We start from the raw sequence: 20,795 nt of genomic DNA on the forward strand, positions 1-20,795 counted from the left end.
GCAAACTGCCTGTCCTGGCACCGTCCACAGAGCTTTACTGCAACTCTCTTGTTTTGTCCCTGTAATTTGACATCATAGCACCATCTACATTCCTGTTATTCTGAGGCTGCTGAGATGATGCAAATGGCTGAGACACTGCTGGGTACTCTCCTGCCTCTCTCACTTTTCAAAATACTTCAAAAATATACAAAATAGGTCCAGTGTCTATTTCTCCTCTGTTTTGTAGCAGGCAGGAAAACCAACTGAGGTACATTGAGTAAGGTCTGAAATAGTTTTCAGTCACTCTTTTATATTCTAAGATGGTTTATATTTTTAAAGCTTTTTCTGTACATGAGGATCTGGGGAAGGTATCTTGCACGCCAGTAAACCGTTGTGTTAAATCTAGCCATGGTACGGAAAATAAGGTCACAGTTCCTGCCTCTCTTTGTACTGTGTTCTGACACCTACATGGACAAGTATCTTGCAAGGCTGTAGGAAGAGCTGTAAACCTCTGAAACAGCAGCAGACTGTGTTTTGACATACACTGAAAGAATGTATTAGCTAACCAGACCAGAACCTTCCCACCAAGGTTGCCCACTTGGGAATTCAAGGCTGGCTGGTACAGACAAAGCCCCCGGCTGCGGCACGTCACATAGCGGGTCTGTGGTGCAAGCGCTGGGTTTCAAAGCAAGGCGTAGCTGCAGAATTATGGGGAAAAGGCATATTTCATAAGAAGGCAATACCAGGAGCCCTGTTTCCAGGAATGGCTTTCTGTTTGGGGTGGTGTTATCTCTGGATGCGAGTCGGATCATGTCTGCATTTTAGTCCATCACAAAAGTATCCACCTGTGCCGAAAGCTGTCTGAGCTTGACGTGTAAGCACACCTATAGATAACTGTGCTGGCTGCCAGGAGCCAGCACATGTACCGGTTCCCAGTCCCAGGGTTTCTCAAGATGCTGTGAAGGAGATCTCAAACTGATCCGTGCACACCAGGGCTTCACAGATTTTTCTGCAGCCGCTGTGTGAACACAGTCGCGTAGGCAGATGTGCAGATGAACGTGTACCCTGTGGCTGGTCTCCAGGGTCCTTTCATTGTGACAGCCTGAGTGTCCCCAGTCATAGCAGCATGGGCCTGAGCACAGGCAGAGCATCCCCAAAACCAGCGCATCTCCATCAGGTACCTGTACCTGGTGCTCCTGGACCACTGGGAGCTGGGCACTGCCTTAAGGTCTGCAAGCGAAAATGTTCACGCTCAGTAATTGCAGGTGATGCATTAAGCTTCGTATATCGAAAATGTGTTGAGGTGGGAGCGGGGATCAGAGCCCACTGCTCCCCAGGTCTGTCTGCTGTGTCCTGGGAGTTTCTGACGTTCTGAGAGGAGCACAGCGACGTTGGGGTGTGTGCAGAAGCTTGTAGGGGGAATTATACTGGATTGAAGGCAGGTCCGCACTGGCACTTAGTTGATCAAACAGATGATTCAGAGAGAAGGGAAATCAAGAGAGAACAAGGAGGTTTCTATGCATGCACTACATTCCCTTCTGTCTCTGCAGTGCATCGCTGATGATTATCCATAAAAATATTGCGTAGTGTGAAGAATCTGGTATTTCTTTGTGTTGTTGAAAACCGATCTTATATGAGGCTGACTTATTTTCAAGGGCCAGCTCTTTCTGTTTACTCAAGCTCTGTGAAAAGCAATGCTGGTTTAAAACCACCTTAAAACTTTCAGGGTGGTTTGGGGTTGGTTTTGAACGTCAGAATTGTGAGTGTGCTTCAGCCCTGAATGCTGGCTGCAGGGAGGTTTCCTGCCGCGGTTACGAAGCTGACAGTTTGCAACGTGATGTCAGGTTTCAGCATCCTTCAGTTTGTGGTGTGTCGCTGTGTTCAGTGTTTTCTCAATCTTGCAGGTCATGTCTAGAGAAAAGGAAGTTATACAGTAGTTTGGAATCTCTGGATTTTGTTAGACCTACTCTTAAAATAAAGCTCCTGCATTTTCTTCTTAACTAACTTAATATTTAGAAGTCTTATTTTAATTAAATTGATTTATGTTGGAAGCAATGTGATTAAAATGTTGTAGTTGCAATTTTTTTAATGAAATACCCTGCTAGAGGTTTGCATAATTTAAAGCCTTTGTCAAACAGCAACAGTCCTGCTGTGGTGTAAATGCTTTTGAAGCAAAAATTAGGAATCCAGTTAATTCCCCCATGAATGATTTGGACTCACAGAGGTCTGGAGTGTGCTGCTGCCACAGCTGCCCTTTCCTACACTTCAGGTAGCCTTTAGGCAAGGGCAGGCCCCTCTGGGTGCCTCTGTCTCCTCATTTATTTAAGAGGAACCCTACTACTTGAGTCACTCTAACGTTTGAAAACGTTAGAGTGAAGAATCGTTACTTGTGGGGGAACAAGCGCTCCTGAGCTTCGTAAGCTTGTTGATGTGCCTGTACTTCAAAAGATGCTAAAAAATTGTGTTAAGTTGTAGGAGTTTGTTGACTTGCTGTGTGTAGAGACCCTCATACATATGCAAGGAGTTTCTGTGTCTGTTATGGTAGAAGATGTGGACTTCATGCAATGTGGAGAGCCTACAGTGGGCATCTCCATGCTAGAAGCACGGGTGATTCCCGTTTATCACTCGTTAATTTGCATTTTGAAAGGTCTTTCTGTGTGCAGATTGGCTCTCTTCGTGAGGAGGCTCAATGGGAAGATGCACTCTGACAGTATCCTGGAGGCACTGACAGCCGTCTGGTCCCAGGGCAAGGCAGAGCCGATCCTGAAGAAAAGCCCTAAAAGGCAGGAGATGTGGGTGCCAGGACTTCAGCGCCCAGCACATTGCTCTTCTGATCTCTACTTCTTGCTAGCACAGGCACTTATTTTGTTCAGGGGTTGGGTAGAAGATGCAGGTTTAGTGGTTATTTTGCAGCAGCAGCTGGAGCTGGGCACACATGTTGAGCTTCAAGGGTCACTTTGTGCTTCCGTGACATCAGGGAAAAACAAAGCTGGATGGTAGGGCAGTTTTTATTATGCATATTGATGGTGGTAGCTTGTAGAAGCCTCCACCATGCCCTCTCAATTTCATTTGAAGTTTCACAAGAGAGCGTCAGAGATGGTGGGGTTTTCTTGGAACATTTAAAGCATAGTGCACCCTTTTAAATTTTACTGTTACAATTAATTATATGCATAGAAGGCTGCACAGAGATAGGCATATGAAACCTTACCCTAGTTCCTAGAAGAAACGTCCATTGAACGGGCAGTAAATAAGATACCTTATATCCCAAGGGTACTTTCCTCATGTAGCTGAAAAGGAATCCTCACCAGAAAAGTGCCTTCTGCTGGGTCGTTCCCGCACTGCTGCTGACAGCGGCTGCACGAGGAAAGGCTTTTTGGGTCCCTGAAGTGAGCTGTTGCCTGGCAAAGGCTACATCTACATGAGAGGACAAAAATAGTTTTATGACTCCAGCCCTGAGTCTGAGAGTTGGGAAATTCAAAATGATGATTTCTCCTAGGCTTATCCTAGGCTTTTATGTGGCTTGGATGATATTGCTTTCCACAGTTTATACCAGAGCCATCCTACTATAAAAGGGGGGTAAAGTATTTATTGACTATCTTTGGTGCTTTCTGGAATATGTGGAGCTAAAATTGTTTAAAAGTGTCTAGCATTACCAGTTCTACCATTTTGGGGCTACAAATCCTGAAGGACTAAACACTGCCTGGCCTTTCAGCCTCCACAGGGAAGCCCTTTCTCCTTTCTGCCGTGATGTTTGGTTATTTGCGACCCAGTAGATCAGAGGCAAACTCTCAGCAGCTGAATCCACAGGATTGCTGGAGTTCTGGAGGGATGGTCCCATACAGGATCCCACAGTGTGAAACTGAATCTCCAGTTAAGGAGGAAGATGTTGTGTTTCCTTTCTGGTTTCTCTTACTACTGCTGCGTTCATAAGAGAGCAAATATTCCCCTTTTCATCTCCTTTTACCATTGCAAATGTAGTCTTTTTTATTAGACACCTGCATAACCTTTCCTGCTGTCAGCCTGCGATGTTAAATACCTGGCCCACAAAATGGTGCTGCAAATCCTGACTGTGCTAAACAGGCTGCAACACTACAATTGAGTCTTGTTTCTGCAGGCCTAAAAACGGTGGGAAATACTGCGTGGGTCGTCGCATGAAGTTTAAATCCTGCAACACCGAACCATGCTCAAAGCTGAAGAAGGATTTCCGGGACGAGCAGTGCGCCGACTTCGATGGGAAGCACTTTAACATCAACGGGCTGCCCACGAACGTGCGCTGGGTTCCCAAATACAGCGGCAGTAAGTGGCTGGGGGGAGGAGGGATGTGGATCGCTGCGTCAGGCTGATGGCATTCGGATAACATGCTTCTGGTTTTCCTCCCTCCCATCCCTAGTCCTGATGAAGGATCGGTGCAAGTTGTTCTGCCGAGTGGCAGGAAATACGGCGTACTACCAGCTGCGGGATCGCGTCATCGATGGGACGCCCTGTGGCCCCGACACGAATGACATCTGCGTGCAGGGCCTTTGCCGGGTATGTATTTTCCCTTCTCTTTAGCCAGGGTGGTTGCACTTTTTCGCGGCAGGCTGGTGCTTCTGCACCTTGCTCTAGCCGGTCGTTGCTGTGCCCTCTTCACTCGGGGCTGCCGGAGCATCCGCAGGCTGATCTGGAGCTCGTGGCAACCTCCAGATTTGCACAAGAGCCATGTGTGGAAGATGTCTGTATGTCTGTCCTGTGTTACTGAGGGCTGTGGAGGTCTGAGCCTGAATCCACGCGGCGTTTCCTTCAGTCAGACCTTGGAGGACTCTACATTTCCATTCACAATTATTTTTCATTCTTTTTGCTATGGGAACAACCAATGCAAGAAGTTTTCTTTAGTGAAGGCATCGCCTAGTGCAAATGGGAGTTCTGATTCTCACATTGTGAAAAAGCCTTTTGTTTGAAAATGGTGTGGGATGGCCACACTTTAAATCAGTGGAAAAAATGTGGGGAAGCAAAACAATTTGTCTCGTGGAAGCCTTTTGCATACGAAGCTTTTGTGTGCCTCACTTGGAAGGTTTGTAAATGCTGCTGTAGTCTGTATTTGCTCAATCTATTTTTTTCAATTTTTCTCTTAAAGCAAGCGGGATGTGATCATGTGCTGAATTCAAAAGCAAGAAGAGATAAATGTGGTGTTTGTGGTGGGGATAATTCTTCATGCAAAACTGTTGCAGGCACATTTAACACGGTGCATTATGGTAAGAATCTGTTGCTAAAAACTTTATAGTGAAAAATGCAGGTCTATAAAAGCCATTACCACACTTAATCTACAAAAACACTGATGTAAAATGCAAAATCCTTCTAGCTATAGCATATTCCATTTTATAACGATTTACGCTACCTCTAAATGAAAAGTATCAGCTTGTGTAACATGAAGTAATTTTGATCATTTCCTTTTCCCTTGTAAAAAGCAAATGAAATGCCTGCATAATAGCCTTGACTTTCTGTTAAATCTTTTCTAGGCTATAACGTTGTGGTCCGTATCCCAGCTGGTGCAACTAATATTGATGTGCGTCAGCACAGTTACTCAGGGAAACCAGAGGATGACAACTACCTGGGTGAGTTACGGTCCTTGTTTAAGTCTAGAAATCTGCTTTATTGTGTGATCGTGGCGATAGCCACTGGCTGCTCTCTGTTAGGGAGGATGAAGAATTCACTTAAGGGAAATGTTTTCTTATTGAGACTTGATCTCATATATCTACCAAACATGCAGCCTTATCTCGTTCCTTGTTTTTTTCATGCTATCCTTGATGCAAAGTTTGGGAGGTTCACGGACTATAAGAAATATCCCCTTAGAGTGTCTCTGGGGCTGGGAAGGACTCTTGAGCCGGTGCTGTGGGTGGGAGCTGAGGCATTAAGCTGGGAACCAAACAGACTTCTGTGTTCTGCTGGAGTCTTCTCATCACAACTTGACACATCTCTACACTCGCTGTGCCTTGGCTGGAGAGCAAATGTGCCATAGCCTGAAAGATGTGTGTACAAACAAACCCAAAGAGAAATTGTTTTCTATTCCCCTGAGAATAATAATTCTGATTTCACTTAGACTGAGCCCTTCTTGTCCCTGCCTGACAGTGATATGTAACTGTAATGAAATATCCTGCACCAAAGATGTTTGTTTGATTTAAAGCTAACAGTAACTTGGCCTTTGACTACTGGACATTGATGGTCACTGTTTTCTGTAATCTGTGGGTATCTCTCTGGGGATAGTTTAAAATGCTTGTGGTGCTGTGTTAGACCAGTCTGCGGCACGCACATATGCTTTTAACACAGCCATGTGTCTCTTTTCTACCATGCTGATCAGTGGTTCACCCCATAGAAAATTCTGTTTGGGTTCAATAGTGGATATAACACCAACACACATTACAACCGATATTACACCTGCCAGTCGAAGGCTGGTTTTCCCATCAAGTCCTGTTTGTGTCCCTCAGAATCTGGTGGGGTTGCTGATGGAGCAGGGCATCAGGCTGTGGCCCCTTGCAGTCCCAGGTGGATGGTGGCTGCTTTCCCAGCTCTGTTCCTCCTATTCTGCACACCCCATATCCAGCACTGGAGTTGGGGTTTCCATATTTAAACCCCTGAGCAGGGCACTTCATCTCCTTTAATCTCACAAAATCCCTGCATTGTTGAGTGTTTTTGCAAAATACAGGGCTTAGCCCAAGTGCTCTCTGTAACTGAGCATATTAAAAGTGGGATCAGGCTGGTGGTTCCTAGCATGTGAAAGGTAAAGGACTTTGCTTGAGTAGAGGAGACTATCGCTCACCAAAGGGAAATGGTGTTGACAACTTTGGTGGCTGTTCTCCACTGCTATCCATGTGGCTGGACCCTTCATTCAGGCAAAAAGCTGAGCAGGTTCCCCCTGTCCTCATTCCCAGACTGGGGTCATGCAAGGCTGTCTGTCTGTCCCTGTGCACCCGCAGCCATTCACTTCCAGCCGCTTTGCTGCCTTGCATAGTTTCTGTACATTCACAGCAATGAAATGAGATGGTGCAGCATGAACGCACATCAGTACCAAGAAAACCTTACTAAGGTGTGGTAGTTTTCTGTCCTGGGAAAGGGAGATACATTTCATTATTCCTCTTTTCTAGAAAAACAATCCTCCCCGTGTTGTGCCTATTCAAACTGGTCCACCCCAGAAGGAGCCCCAAAGAACTTCTCAGCTCTTCTTGGAGGGCCTTTAATCTTCTTGGGAAGCAATGAAGTCAAATCTTCTTTAATGTTGCTTTAATATTGCTGGGAAAGAATCTCTTCACATTAGGCCTGACTAGAAGCAAATGAGAAGTGCGCATGTGTCCGCTTATTTTGCAGCTCACTGAGTGTAAAATCTTGGGCCCTCAGTACTGTGAACCTTGTAGTTGCTTAACAATTTAGGAGGAATTTGATGTTGTCATCAAGTCCAAGATGTGTACCTACTGTTGTAGGAGATACAGTAAATGGGAAGGAATCCTTTAATGAGTTTTACTACTGCCTAATGACAATAAAGCCTCCGAAGTGTGGAATTTGTTTGAGTATAGCGTCTGCTTTGTGAGTTTTTCTCCATCCTGTGTCTGTTTGCTACTGAGCATTGTTTTGCTTTATTTTCTCTTCTCATTCCATGTAAAAACCTTTCCCTTGGTGTTTAGATTTTTCAGTACAGAGGCTTTGGAGCAATGTAGCTGTGATGGGTGAAATGGTGGGGAAACTAACTTAGGAAATTAGCTACATAATCGCATTAGTGTGAAGTTGTGCAGCAGACTGCTGTTTTCAGGAAACCGTTCCTTTTATAAAGCATTTAGGCTTTAAGCCTCCAGTGCTTTCACATACCTTAAGATTTGGAATAATAAAAAGTAGGGGGGGAGGAGGGAGAGGGAATGAGTGGGAGAGATACTGACCAAACTCCCTGTAATTATCTACTGGAAAATGACATTTGGTCGATTAGGGTACATGTATTTAGCCTAAGAACATACCTGGAAACAACAGGGAAGCCACCCTACCTGCGTGGCTAACAGAAAGACACGGGCAGGATTATTTCTGCAGTGTATGAGGGGACACAGACTGTGCATTCGGCGTGTGGCAGCCGGGCCAGCTTGCCTTTTGGGTATCTCTTTGCCCTGGGTTATGGGTGAACTCTGTAGCAAAAACTTCAGGCATTCAGACTTCATTTTAATGAGGCTCTCTGGTGGAAAAAGGAGAAGGCACAATGTCTGTAAGAGCTTTGCTGCTCTCTTTATATCCTTTCTGTTTGAGAGTGCCAGCGGCCTTCTCCTCCCAGCCCAATGAAAGGGAGCCCTGAGAGCGCATGACCCACGTTATTATGTTCGTATGAGTTAATTCTGCGTCTTTAGTTCTTGTTTTTTGCACCTATGCAGCCTTATCTAACAGTCAAGGAGACTTTATATTAAATGGAGACTTTGTCGTCAGTATGTTTAAAAGGGAAATCAAAGTTGGGAATGCTGTGATCGAATACAGCGGATCGGATAATACTATTGAAAGGATTAATTCTACAGATCGGATTGAGCAAGAAATAACACTTCAGGTGAAGTATATGTTGTGTGTGTGGAAAAGTCCAGCCAGCATTACTGGACCGAAAAAGGTGGGCAGCAAAATCTGTTGGTTTACTCTGCTTCATCTTTTTCTCCCCTCAGGTTTTATCAGTGGGCAATTTGTACAATCCTGATGTTCGTTACACATTTAATATCCCCATTGAGGACAAACCTCAGCAGTTTTACTGGAATGCGTATGGCCCGTGGCAGCCCTGCAGTAAGCTCTGCCAAGGTGGGTGCTTGGGAAGGCTATAAAGAAGACACGGTTTTGTCCTGGATTCATCTGTGATCTGGGCAGTGCTGTTAAATCCCTCTCCATTTGCTTTCTGTGAGATTCTCATGTTATGGATGTGACTGTTTCCCTGGGCTGTAGTGGTAGATAACATCGTACAAGGCACAACACTGCTCTGCTGCTCCTCTTAGAGAGTCTTAACCCACCCCCCCATTTCTGAAAGAAGTTTAAAAGCATAATTAAATGTCTCTTAATTGCTACTATAGGAGGAGTAAGAGAAATAACTGATTTAATCACTTTCCTGTATGACTCAAACGATGTGTGGGGTTTTTTTCTGTGTAGGAGAAAGAAAAAGGAAACCCGTGTGTACGAGAGAGTCGGACCAGCTCACAGTGTCGGACCAGCGGTGTGATCGACTTCCCCAGCCTGACCCCATCACCGAGCCTTGTAGCACAGAATGTGAATTAAGGTGCACTCTACTCAGCCATGTGTACACATTACATCATATATTTGTTGTTTACTCCTCTTTCCTTTCGCCTCTCACCATAAATCCTTTTCTCACCAGCCTGTTAGATTTAAAAAAAGAAAAGGATTAGCAGTTGCCTCTTTGTAAACCAAGAGGGACTGGCATCCACCAGCTGTGTTTTGAGAGGCACTTTTCTACATTTTCACATTTCTCTTATTGGATTAAATTAGTGCTAACTATAAAAAAAAATTCACCTAGTGTTGAAAAATCTCCCTGTGCAATACAGTGCCTGAAATCCGCATCTGCCTGGATCAGAAGTGTTTAACGCCATCCTAGAAACAGCCTGCAAAGAGGGAAAAACATATGCTTAAAGCAAAAGAGGAACTGAGACTTGGATTTATCATTGTTTGCTTAAAGCAAAGATTAGGCTTAAGTGTGGAGCAGATTTGGGGCTGTACCCAGACAACTGCTGGCGAGCTGGAATTGATGGAGCATGGCTTGAATCATTACAACCCATTTTCCTTTAAGAAGCAATGTTTTGCTTTCTGGAATTTACATATGGTGGCTTTAAACGGCTGCTGGTGAAGTAACTGGGATGGTTGAGTTTCCCCAGGGGTTTCTCTGGCTGTGCTAAACCCAGGGCTGTATAGGGGCTGTAGGTCGGGTTGTCGCGGTAACAGCTGTTGCTATTGCAACAGGTTGGAAACTTGAGAAGGGCAAATGCAGGAGTTTGAAAAGCAGGCAGGGACATGAGGGCTCCCACCATTGAGGAGCTATTGACTCCAAATCCCCTTGATCTTATTCTTCTCCTAGCTGCCCTGAAGTTTGCTCTCTAGGCTTAGGAGTGGGGCTCTGCACTCCCTGCACAGGCTGTCATGACAGCCCCAGGGTCTCCAGGACCCACAGGGGACATGTCACTGCCTCTGTCCCCAGGAGCACCCCCGGCAAAGTGCGGTAAGGTCCTCTTGACTCCAAGGTCTCTGACGTCTCTGTGGATCAGACTTTGTGTCCAGCATCTCTTGACAGAGCTGAGGCCTGGCAGCTGGTGTCCAGGTGACCCTGGGGACCTGGTGACTCTGTCCTGGTGTCCAGGTGACCCTGGTGAGTATCCTCAGGTGGGTCCTCAAGGGCCACCACCATCAGTCCTTGCTGCCCTTTCCAGGAAGGAGGCACCAGGGTGCAAGTCCATCCAGCCAGAGGAACAACCCTGCTCCCCGCTGACACCTCTGGGGCTCATGTATCTTGAAGCAAGTAAATAGCTCACGCTTTGGAGTGCTGAAACTGTTTTGCAGGCATCCTGCCTTGTGGAATGCCTTGTCACACATTTCAAGCCTGTGCAGATCATTTTCTGATGCTGTATTTTTCAGTATTTTGTTTTTAGAGGCCCAAGTGGTGACCCTTCAGGGGAATGTGGAATAGAAAGCCATCAAAGCACTGCTCCTTGCTCAACCATGGAACCCCCTGCCACTTTGTATGGTTCCCCCAGAGTCGTAGCGTGGCTTTGCTGTCTCTAAGAAGGACCTGGTGACAGTTCTTCTGCACATGAAACAATGCCAGGGTTTGTTGCCTCAGGTTTTTGGAAGCTTCAAAGCATTGGGAAGTATTGTAAGGAGCCAAAACTTCCAGTTCAAGAGTGTATATTCCTTATTCATGTCAAACACCCCTAAACATGTTACCTGCAGAGTCGCAGAGCCCCACAGCTCCTTCTGCCTCTTCTGATCCTCTCCAAGGCAGGTGCCTTCATGTGGAGGAATGGATTTTTGCCACACCAGGGCTGACACTTGCTTTCCTTGGCTCAGGTGGCACATTGCGAGGAAGAGTGAGTGCACGGCCCAGTGTGGGCTGGGGTACCGCACCCTGGAGATCTACTGCTCCAAGTACAGCAGGCTGGAGGGGAAAATAGAGAAGGTTGACGACCGCTTCTGCAGCAGCCAGCCCAAGCCCAGCACGAGGGAGAAGTGCACTGGAGACTGTAACGTGGGAGGATGGCGGTACTCGGCCTGGACGGAGGTGAGGGATGCTCAGTGGTATGGCAGACACTGTCTCCCCCTCACATGGGGCTGTCAGGCTGTTTAGGTTGCATATAGCATATAAAAGTTGGCCACAGCGATTCTGCTTCCATTGCTTTTTCTGGAGGACGCTGTAGCACAAAGCAGCCTGGTACTGCTTGTTTTCCACTGCAATGAACTTACGCTTTTAAACATCCCAGGGTCTGTCTTCATTACACTGAGCCTGGCTGGCTGTCTTCTCCCATCACAGGCAGACTTCCTGGCAGAAGCCAGGAGGATGTGTTGCCGTCAGTGGCAGACTTCTGAAATTTGTTTGCTTTACACTTTTTTGCGGAATACTTCTCCATGGCCAGGAATATTCCTGATGCAGACCTAGAGGATTATGAGCCTGGGGCTTTTCAGGGAGGGCACAGTGAAGGGGAACAGGCTGGCTGGAAATAATTTATCTCTCCTAAAATGAGAACAAGCTACAGCCATTTGGGAGAACTGAAAGGCAACACTTGTAGAAGTAATCATGGGGTTATAACCCAAAATGAATTCGTAAACTCATTGCTGCAAGATTTTTATTAAGCTTAGCAAGACTGGATTTTTAAAGGAATATATAAAGTAACAGCTTGTTACTTAAAATACAAATTGTTCTTCCGGAGGTTTTTTGCAGTCTCTTCGCAGTCCTGTCTGCAGGTGGGATGAAAGAAATAAACAGGCTCTCACCCCGTAATAGAGCGGCAGAAAGTATTGACTCGGTGTCTCTCCTTCCCAGTGCTCCAAGAGCTGTGGCGGGGGCACGCGGCGGCGGCGAGCCATGTGTGTGAACACCTACAACGACGTCCTGGATGACAGCAAGTGCAGTCAGCAGGAGAAGCTGACAGTGCAGCGGTGCAGCGACTTCTTGTGCCCCCAGTGGAAAACTGGTGACTGGTCAGAGGTAGGTGCTGGTCACCACTATGGGTTCACCCTGTGGTCCTAACCCTGAGGGGCTGGTGCCTGCAAAGCAATTGCTCTGTCCCTGCTCATCCCTTGCATTCTGTTTGTGTCCCAGGGTACGGTGGCACTGTGCCTGCTACAGAGGGTGTCCCCAAGGCTGTGCACAGGGAGGCTTGAGATAGGCAGCAAAGTCACTGGCCTTGTGACTACTGGTCAAGTGGCCATTTCCCTCCCTGCGAAGCCACAGGGTGTTAATTTCTCTCCAATCCTGCAGAAATTTCTCCCCAGTTTTTCCACGGTTCTTCTGTAGCTTGGGGAAGAAAAAATACCTTCTTGCCCTCATTTTCCCTTGAGATTGTCCTCACGAGCCCTGGCTGCTCTGCCTGTCACTGGAGGGCAGGATTTCACCCTGCTAATGTCCTGCTCAACCCTCTCGCTGCTGTTTATTACCGTTACCTCTTCTGCTGCTGTTGGTGTCCTTTGCAATGCAATAAAATTGTATCTTGAGAGGTTTTCCCTGCAGCAGGACCAGTGATGCTGAAGAACAGTTCAAAGGCAGCTTGTCACCTTTGTGGCCAAATAGCTCTCATTTCCTTGAACCGTGTTCTTTTAGGAAATAATAAAAACTATTTAGTGGGAACAGGGATTGTTCTTTGCAAGAAAATCTATCTTCTGGGTTGAGCTGCTGGCAGTGCAAGCCATGCCAGGGTGGTGGAAGAGGCACTCACACCCTGCAGGAGCTGAAACCCTTAACATGCACACTCAGAGCCCAGCAAGCTGTTTGCAAGTCTTTGACACCCTGTTTTGCACAGCTAAAGTGGCATCGGGCAGCCCCAGGGCTTTGACCTATGTCTTACAGCTGCTGGAAGTAAAGATCCTTCATGGTCTCACTCTGCTGAAGGGTCCCAGCCCAGCTGTGCTCTCCACACTCCAGTTTCTGCTCTGGGCCAGCTTCTGAGGACAGCCCTGTCTCATTGCAAGGCACTCATGTGTTTTCCAGCACACATGGTCATTAGCTAAATAACCACCTCTCGGCACCAGTTTTTAAGCAGTGGTTGCAGCGGGGTCTCCAGGCTTATTTTTCAGCACCGGTGCAGGTGCTGAGCTGGCAGTGCATCCTCAGCACCGCCTGAGCTTTTGTGCTTTACTCCTCGCAGTGCCTGGTCACCTGTGGAAAAGGGCACAAACACCGCCAGACCTGGTGCCAGTTTGGAGAAGATCAGTTGAACGACAGGTTTTGTGACCCCGAAACAAAGCCGGAGTCGGTGCAGATGTGCCAGCAGCAGGAATGTGCTTCGTGGCAAGTGGGGCCGTGGGGCCAGGTACCACGGGGCTCCGGGTTGGTGGGACCTGGGTGCTGGTGGCCGAGGCTGGGTGCTACCCTTTCATCCAAACTCAACAGCATAACTGTGTTAATTGGTTTGCACACCAAAGCAGCCCTCTGTTCGTTTGGGTTCAGCGGATGGGCAGCAATAACAGTACCTGCCCTTTGTGCTAAATTTAATTTGTGTCATACTAAATTGGCCGTGATTTTTTAAAAGAGGGTTTCCAAGGTTACGCTCCTAAATCCATATTTAGGCACATAAATATGTGGCCTAATTTTCACAGAAAAGCTGCTCCCATTGAATAGCTTTTGTTGTTTTTAATGTTTTCCAGTTTCTGGGTTGGCAAAGGTTTTTCTGCTAAAATACAAGTTGCTCATTTCTCCCAGAGTGTTCTGGCATCTCCTTTTCCACAAAACTGTTAGCTCTTGACTTAAAAACAAACCCAGACTAGTTGTCCCAGTCAGACTTATTTCCCATCAGCAAAATCATTCATTAGCTGCCTGTGCTACCATGGGGCCAAACAGCCAGTTTTAAAGAAGGATATGATGCAGGTTGTGCCAAACTATGATTTACTGTGTGCAGCAAAGTAAATCCTTTAAACGCTCACACCTTCATTCCTGAGGAAGCAAGTGAAGCGAGTGAGGCTCTGGTGGGCACAGTGAATTAAAACTTTGACCTAATTTAAAGCTGAAATACATGAAGTGGAGAGAAACACAGGGGGAAGCTGGGCTTTATTTTTACTGCTCATGCTACATGCCTAAACGCAGGCTGGGATGATTAATACTTTTGAATGAAAGCAGCTACTCAGACCCAGCACTTCTTTCTCACTTCTTTCTCCTGTCTGTCCTCTCCCAGTGCACAATGACTTGTGGCCAAGGCTACCAGATGAGAGCGGTGAAGTGTGTTGTGGGCACCTATGTGTCGGTGGTGGATGATAATGAATGTAACGCTGCAACCAGGCCAACAGATACCCAGGTAAATCCTGCTCTCCTGTTTCCATCCTTTACCAGCGTGTGTACAGAGGCAGCTAGGCTGCATCTTCAGGGGATGTCTTGCTGCAGCAAAGGCTTTTCCCCTGAACACCAGTCCATGCAGAGCAATATCTTGGTCTGCAGTATGACTGTTGGAAAGGTGCAGCACAGCACCATGGTTTTGGTAGAAGCAGGACAGAGAGTATTAAGGGAGTTCCCATCCAGACCCTCTCCATGTGATTAACATTACACTCTGAAGAACCGGATTGCCAAAAAGGGAACGGGCAGCTTGTCATGAGGGCATCAGGACTTTGTGGGGTAAAGATTGTCTTTGCTTATGGTTTGTATCCATGGAGCTGTAGTCACAGGTTGGGATGTGCAGGGTGTGTACAGATGCAAAGCTAAAACAGGTCTCTAAGAGCTTGTGAGCTAAAGAAGCAGCAGTAGATGAATATAGGAAGACAACCAGAGACAAGAAGGATAAGATGGGACAGTATTTACCAGCCTCAGAGGCTGGAGTCTCTACATAGCAGACACTTCCTTTGGGTTGTGTGCGCTCTGGGATGCCTGACTGCAGTCTGGGCTCACGTGGCTGCAGGGCTGCTGCTGTGTGGTACAAATGGCAGCTTGGGACCATCATCTGCTGCACGTGACAATATGGCATGGGTGCCAGCTACAATTCCAGACACATCCCCCCTGACTGGATAAATTAAGAACTATTGCAAACCCTTTGCAAATTTGCTGAAGAGGCTTTCCATGCTGTGTTCGCTGGTACTTGGAAGCGAATACGTGAATTCCCATTTCAAGCAGAGGACATGTCCAGAGTGTCTGAAGCAGTTGAATAAAACAGAACATTACCATGTATCTGTCATCTAGCAGAGTCATAGTGCTGTTACCCTGCCCAGCTTCGGCCTTCCATGACTTCACAGAGTTTAACTAAGGCCACAACATTTATGAAGGGGCTGTTTTTCCCATGTATGGAGACCGATGGCACGATAGTCAAGGGGTTACAAACCTACTTGTCATCAGCCACCATTTGGCACGCATGTCTCCAGTGTAAGTAAAATCATAACAATGAGGAAATCATTTATGCCATTTGTCAAGAGCCGTCCTCTCCCTCTCAGTGACGATCAGTAGTAATTTAATTTTTGGCAATGACTACTTGTAGGCTCATGGAGTAAAGTCATGGCCATTCATCTTTTCTGTCACCAGACCTCCCAGGAGGTCTGGACAGGACCAAAACCCTCCTGTTAGGCACTGTGCCAGGACTGAGCAGAATGACGAGCCTGTCCCCAATACCTTGCATGCTTAGCGTGTGGTGAAGACCAGCACGTGAACATAGGCGTTCTGGTGGGCTGCAGGGCATCAAAGGGCTGCAGTCAACAATGAAGTTGCTGCTTTGCAGATGTGTGTTCGTACCAGAACTCTTAATGAACTCTCACTTTTTGCCTCAAAAACATCTAGTTTTAATACACAGAGGTGGCACATGTTTATGGGAATCCCTGTTGTAGAGTTCCCAATAAGTCAAAAGTCCACTGAGGGTTCTGCATACGAAGCCCTTTGGGTACTGATACCAAGTTTTGCTGATCCTCCAAGTGGATGCCAGGAGAAAATCCACCAGCACACAAGCATGCAGGTCACAGGTTTAAAAGACAATGTGCATTGTTCATAACTAAATTGAAGAGGAGGTGGTTTAACTGAAACATCCGTGAAGTCTTTATTTCCCTCTTTTCCCTCATGTATTTCATTTACAGGACTGTGAAATAGCAGCATGTCCTCCCCATCCAAATAGTCCTGAAACCAAGAGATCCATACCGGGCATTCACAGGACACAGTGGAGATTTGGATCCTGGACACCGGTAAGTGTGTGTCTTAATACTTTCAGGATTCTTCAACAATAGACAATGTGATATTAAGTACATTTAACCAAATTTGCATTCCAAAGCCCTCATAATACATATCAGGAAACTCTCTAGTGGAGTGTTTTTTGCTCTTCCCTAGTGCTCTGCAACATGTGGGAAGGGTACCCGGATGAGATATGTCAGTTGTCGGGATGACCAGGGCTCGGTGGCCGATGAGTCAGCTTGTTTCCACCTCCCGAAACCATCAGCCACGGAGATGTGCACCGTGACACCATGTGGGCAGTGGAAAGCCCTGGAGTGGAGCTCTGTAAGCATCACGCTGTCTCTTGCAGCCCTGTAGACCTCATTGTCGATCTGTCACACGTACCATTTTATAAGTGGGGGGATTAAGGTCTTCTGCTGTTTATTATTAGCAATAGCTGTCTGTCAGATTTTTAAAGCCAGAAATGTGACTGTGTCTCCTTTTCCCACTGTAATGCAGTGCTCGGTGACTTGCGGTCAAGGTAAGGCAACGCGACAAGTGATCTGCATCAATTACAGTGACCAGCTGGTGGATAGGAGTGAGTGCGATCCAGACGACCTCCCCACCACCGAGCAAGACTGCTCCATGTCTCCTTGTCATCCGAACAGCCATGACTATGGCAGGCCCATCCACCCTTTCCTCTATCCAGATCATCGCTTGAAACTGCACCCCGGAGGCAGCCCGAACCGAAACCGTGCCCATATACCGGGAGGCAATCAGTGGAGGATTGGCCCCTGGGGTGCTGTAAGTGCCCTGACTTTCTTATTTCTGATTTTTGTTTGGGGCTTTTGGGGATTTTTTGTTGTTGTTGGTTGGTTTGGTTGGTTTTGGGGGGAATTTTTTGGTTTGATTTGTTTGGGGTTTGTTTTTATCTTTTTTTTTTTTTCTTTCTTTTCCCTGGGCTAGTCCAGGGCTTTTCTTAATGTCACCCACAGGGAAAAGAGGCACCTTTCTCCCTGCATTCTGCTCTCTGCTCACACAAGCAAGTGTTGCGCTAGGCTGCAGGCATTGCTTCTCAGCCTCTCACACTTCGCATCTCCAAAGCTCTGCAGACAGAAAGCTGATGGCATCATTTTCAATGAGGCAAAGGCCAACCTCTGCTTCTTGGCTGTCTCCTGGGACATTTACAGCTGTGCAGAGCTGTTGCCAAAGCACAGAAGAGCCTTAATGCCAGCTCCTCTCACCCGAAGCAGTTCACAGTGCTTTATCACAGAAGTCCCTAAAGGGAATTAAGCACAAATGGGATGTCAAACACTGCATTAAAGGCAGTGGGGATTACTCACCTGCTTAAAACTAGGCTGGTGTTTATTTTCTTTGCTTAGTCAGCGCCTAAGTCATTGCACTGCTATTAGCAATAGCTGGGTTTTGAAGTTAATAATACCTGTTAGCTGTATTAAATTTCTGGTAGTGCATTCCCACGGTGCAAGGCAATGGGAAGGACCTGGGAATAGGAAGGACCCGGGAATGCAAAATTATTCCTGGATTCAACAAAACCGTGGGCAATTGTGTCTTCCAGTGCTCCAGCACGTGTGCGGGGGGGTTCCAGCGGCGGGTCGTGGTGTGCCAGGATGAAAATGGATATACCGCAAATAACTGCGATGAGAAAAACAAACCCATGGAGCAGAGATCGTGCGAATCTGGCCCCTGTCCTCAGTGGGCTTATGGCAACTGGGGAGAGGTGAGTGCACCGGTCACCCCAGGCTCCCTGTGCGGGGGAAGGTTTTCAGTGGCGGGTGGCTGAAAAATGGGAGAAGTGGGGAAATTGCGGTGACGTTTATTAGAAAGAGTGGAGCACGAAAGGCAGCCTCTGATAAACAAGTGAACCCTAGCAACTGCTTGGTTCATGGGAAAAGTTTCTTCCCAGGCGAAAGTGAATTCTACAAAAATCAAGATTTTTTAATTTTTTTTTTTAAGAGAAGTCGAGTTTAACTGAAGGCCTTTTTTTCTTTAATACAAGCATTGCTCCCTTCTGAAAATTCATCTGAGATGAACAATTAGAGTCATTAACCTCCAGTATCATGTTGGCTTTGTCAGTATCATTGCGTGGAGCAGCATAAACAGCTTTGGGAAGAGAGAAGCTGAAACAGCTGATGCCCCATCTGAGACTCGTGCAGCACTTGGGGGGGATTTGGCCGGGGTGGGTTGGTTTGGAACAGAAACAACTATCGCATTTTCAGAGGTGCTAGTGCTTTGAGGGAACGATCGACGGTATTTTTGCTGCCCAGATAGTGATTGCCCTGTCTTCTGCTGACTTCCAGTGCACAAAGCCATGCGGGACAGGGACAAGAACACGGCTGGTGGTGTGCCAGCGCCCTAACGGAGAAAGGTTTACGGATCTGGGCTGCGAAATCCTTGAAAAGCCACCAGACAGAGAGCAGTGCAATGTGCAGGACTGTCCTAGAGATGCTACCTGGAGCGCTGGTCCTTGGAGCTCGGTACGACCATAAACTCTTTCTCTTTGTGAACCGTTTTGTGGATATCCCGTAACAACAGATTTTAATTTGCTTCAAACCAAGGTGCTAATGCTTCGTGTCTTAAAACTGCACTTAAAGAGGATTATTGACAATATATTGAGAATAACACCTGTTCAGGAAGGGCTTACGTTAGGGGAGCTCAAGTCCTTTAATTTAAAAGGCACTTTTGCTAAGTAGCCACCTTTGTCCGTTTGATTACACTGTGCGAGCGCTGTGCATTATGAGTCTTGGTTCTGACTGAGTCCTTTGCATACGGATTTAAACCTGGCATTTAAGCAGTACATTTCTTTCCAATGAAGTTAAATTGTTCTGATATTTAACGGTAATACTGCACTGTGCACCTGCTGGTTTACCAGTTGCGTGTTCTCTGCCAAAAGCAAGATGACAGAGGAAAATGTGTACTAAATTGGATCAACTCCCAAGCATGTACAAGTGTGTATAGATGTGTGTGCACGTCCCTACCTGCCCCCACACACAGCTATATAGAAACACATGTGCATTTACACCCATGCTCTATTTATGTTCCTGTGTATATATAGTATGAACATGATGTGTCATGCAAAGGCACCCGTAAGCTTCTCTCATGCATCTCTGTGGTTCTGGGGAGTTATTGTCAGGCCTGATTTCCACCTGCTGCTCTAAATATTAGTCAGCAAGGTGGTGGAAGGCTTAAAACCCTGGGAGTTTTCTAATAACAAAATAGTGTTTGGAGCAGAGATGGCTTACACTGCTCCTTTGCTGCTGGATGAATCTGCTACGGAGATGCTCTTGCGCGGGCAGAGCAGCCCTGACCCGTGGGCTGGGGTGCTATTTTGGGTCCCACAGCTTTGAAATTATCCCAGCCCAGAGCAGCAGCACCTGCTCAGCACCGAGGCGAGTGCTGCCTGGAGCACTTCTGGTGTGCTGGAAACCACGGACCTGCTGGCTTTGGAGTGGCCTTCAAACAAATGTCGACCTTTATTGTGTATTTTGTTATAAAAGCATTTGAAGAAGATTTAAAAAAAAAAAAAAAGAATAATTTGACTCAAAAGCACTTTATAGGAAAAAAAAAAAAGGCTGGTTTGTAATGTATTGGACTTATTTGTCACTGTTTGAAAAGTCATCTTGCTAAAACATAGCCACATTCTCATTTTTGTGGGTTCTTTCAGTAATGTGGATGCCTTCAGTAACACTCCTCAGTATTTTTATCATACCTCAGTGAGTTATACAATAGCCATAAAACCGCTGAACTGGTGCTTATATGTTCCTTCACCAGTACAAGGGATAGTGACATGAAATATTTCATTTGAGGTGCTAATGTATCACTTGTATGCTGATATAGTTGGTGCTAAAAATGAGCGAGGTGAGCTAAGCAGAGCTGGCAACTCGTGCAGTGGCTTCCCTGCAGAATTACTGGCTGGGAGCTGCCGCCAGCCTTTGTTACCCGTGCTGGACCATTTGCAAGAACCAAAGGTGTGGACGGAGTTGTGTTGCCTTCTGGTGTTGCTCAGCTTTCAGCCTCTACGCAGCTGTCCAGGAGTAGGCTCCAGGGCTGCCTCTGCTCCTCTGTGTCAGATATGCAGGTTGCAGTCCTGGATTTTGGATTTGGTTTGGCCTTTTTTTTACCCAGGAAAAATTCCCTTGACTCTGCTAAGTCACATTAACCTTGGTGGGGGTTGTCCCTTGCTCTCAGTCTCCCAGGAGCAGGTGGAATGTTGGGCAAAGAGACAGAGGGCAGGGGCATCCTGTCCTGTCTGCAGCATCTCCTCCCCAGCCTCAGAGCTGAGCCTCAGTCGCTGCCACAAAGTGACTTGGTGTTTCAGGTCTCATTACCAAGGTGTCCTTTGGCTCTGACATAGGGAACCCCAGAGCTTTTCGAAGACTAAATTGTATCTATGGGGTCAATAGGGCTTTGTGTCCCTTCTGCAAAATACGCCCCATATATGTCTACCTCGTGCTACTACTGTAGGTAGTAACATCCAAATTGTTTTTTCTTTAGT

At 46.7% G+C, this 20,795-nt stretch overlaps 1 protein-coding gene across 5 annotated transcripts in view; it reads left to right on the top strand.

Annotated features, from left to right (window-relative positions):
* The window catches only part of ADAMTS9 (ADAM metallopeptidase with thrombospondin type 1 motif 9), an 83,203-nt gene that overhangs the window by 26,512 nt on the left and 35,896 nt on the right, over positions 1-20,795 (top strand). For all 5 annotated transcript variants that reach the window (XR_010652050.2, XM_065845690.2, XM_065845689.2 and 2 more), the window contains 16 exons: positions 4,094-4,275; positions 4,370-4,506; positions 5,093-5,210; positions 5,475-5,570; positions 8,358-8,524; positions 8,634-8,763; positions 9,106-9,232; positions 11,029-11,239; positions 11,999-12,163; positions 13,320-13,484; positions 14,343-14,462; positions 16,213-16,317; positions 16,460-16,627; positions 16,802-17,086; positions 17,859-18,020; positions 18,601-18,777. Coding sequence is in view for 4 of the 5 variants with exons in the window: in XM_065845690.2 (XP_065701762.1) it covers positions 4,094-4,275; positions 4,370-4,506; positions 5,093-5,210; positions 5,475-5,570; positions 8,358-8,524; positions 8,634-8,763; positions 9,106-9,232; positions 11,029-11,239; positions 11,999-12,163; positions 13,320-13,484; positions 14,343-14,462; positions 16,213-16,317; positions 16,460-16,627; positions 16,802-17,086; positions 17,859-18,020; positions 18,601-18,777 (2,515 nt within the window). In the remaining variant the exon portion in view is untranslated. The remainder of the gene's footprint in view (positions 1-4,093; positions 4,276-4,369; positions 4,507-5,092; positions 5,211-5,474; positions 5,571-8,357; positions 8,525-8,633; positions 8,764-9,105; positions 9,233-11,028; positions 11,240-11,998; positions 12,164-13,319; positions 13,485-14,342; positions 14,463-16,212; positions 16,318-16,459; positions 16,628-16,801; positions 17,087-17,858; positions 18,021-18,600; positions 18,778-20,795) is intronic.

Source organism: Patagioenas fasciata, chromosome 10, assembly GCF_037038585.1.
Source record: "Patagioenas fasciata isolate bPatFas1 chromosome 10, bPatFas1.hap1, whole genome shotgun sequence".
Taxonomy (NCBI): domain Eukaryota; kingdom Metazoa; phylum Chordata; class Aves; order Columbiformes; family Columbidae; genus Patagioenas; species Patagioenas fasciata.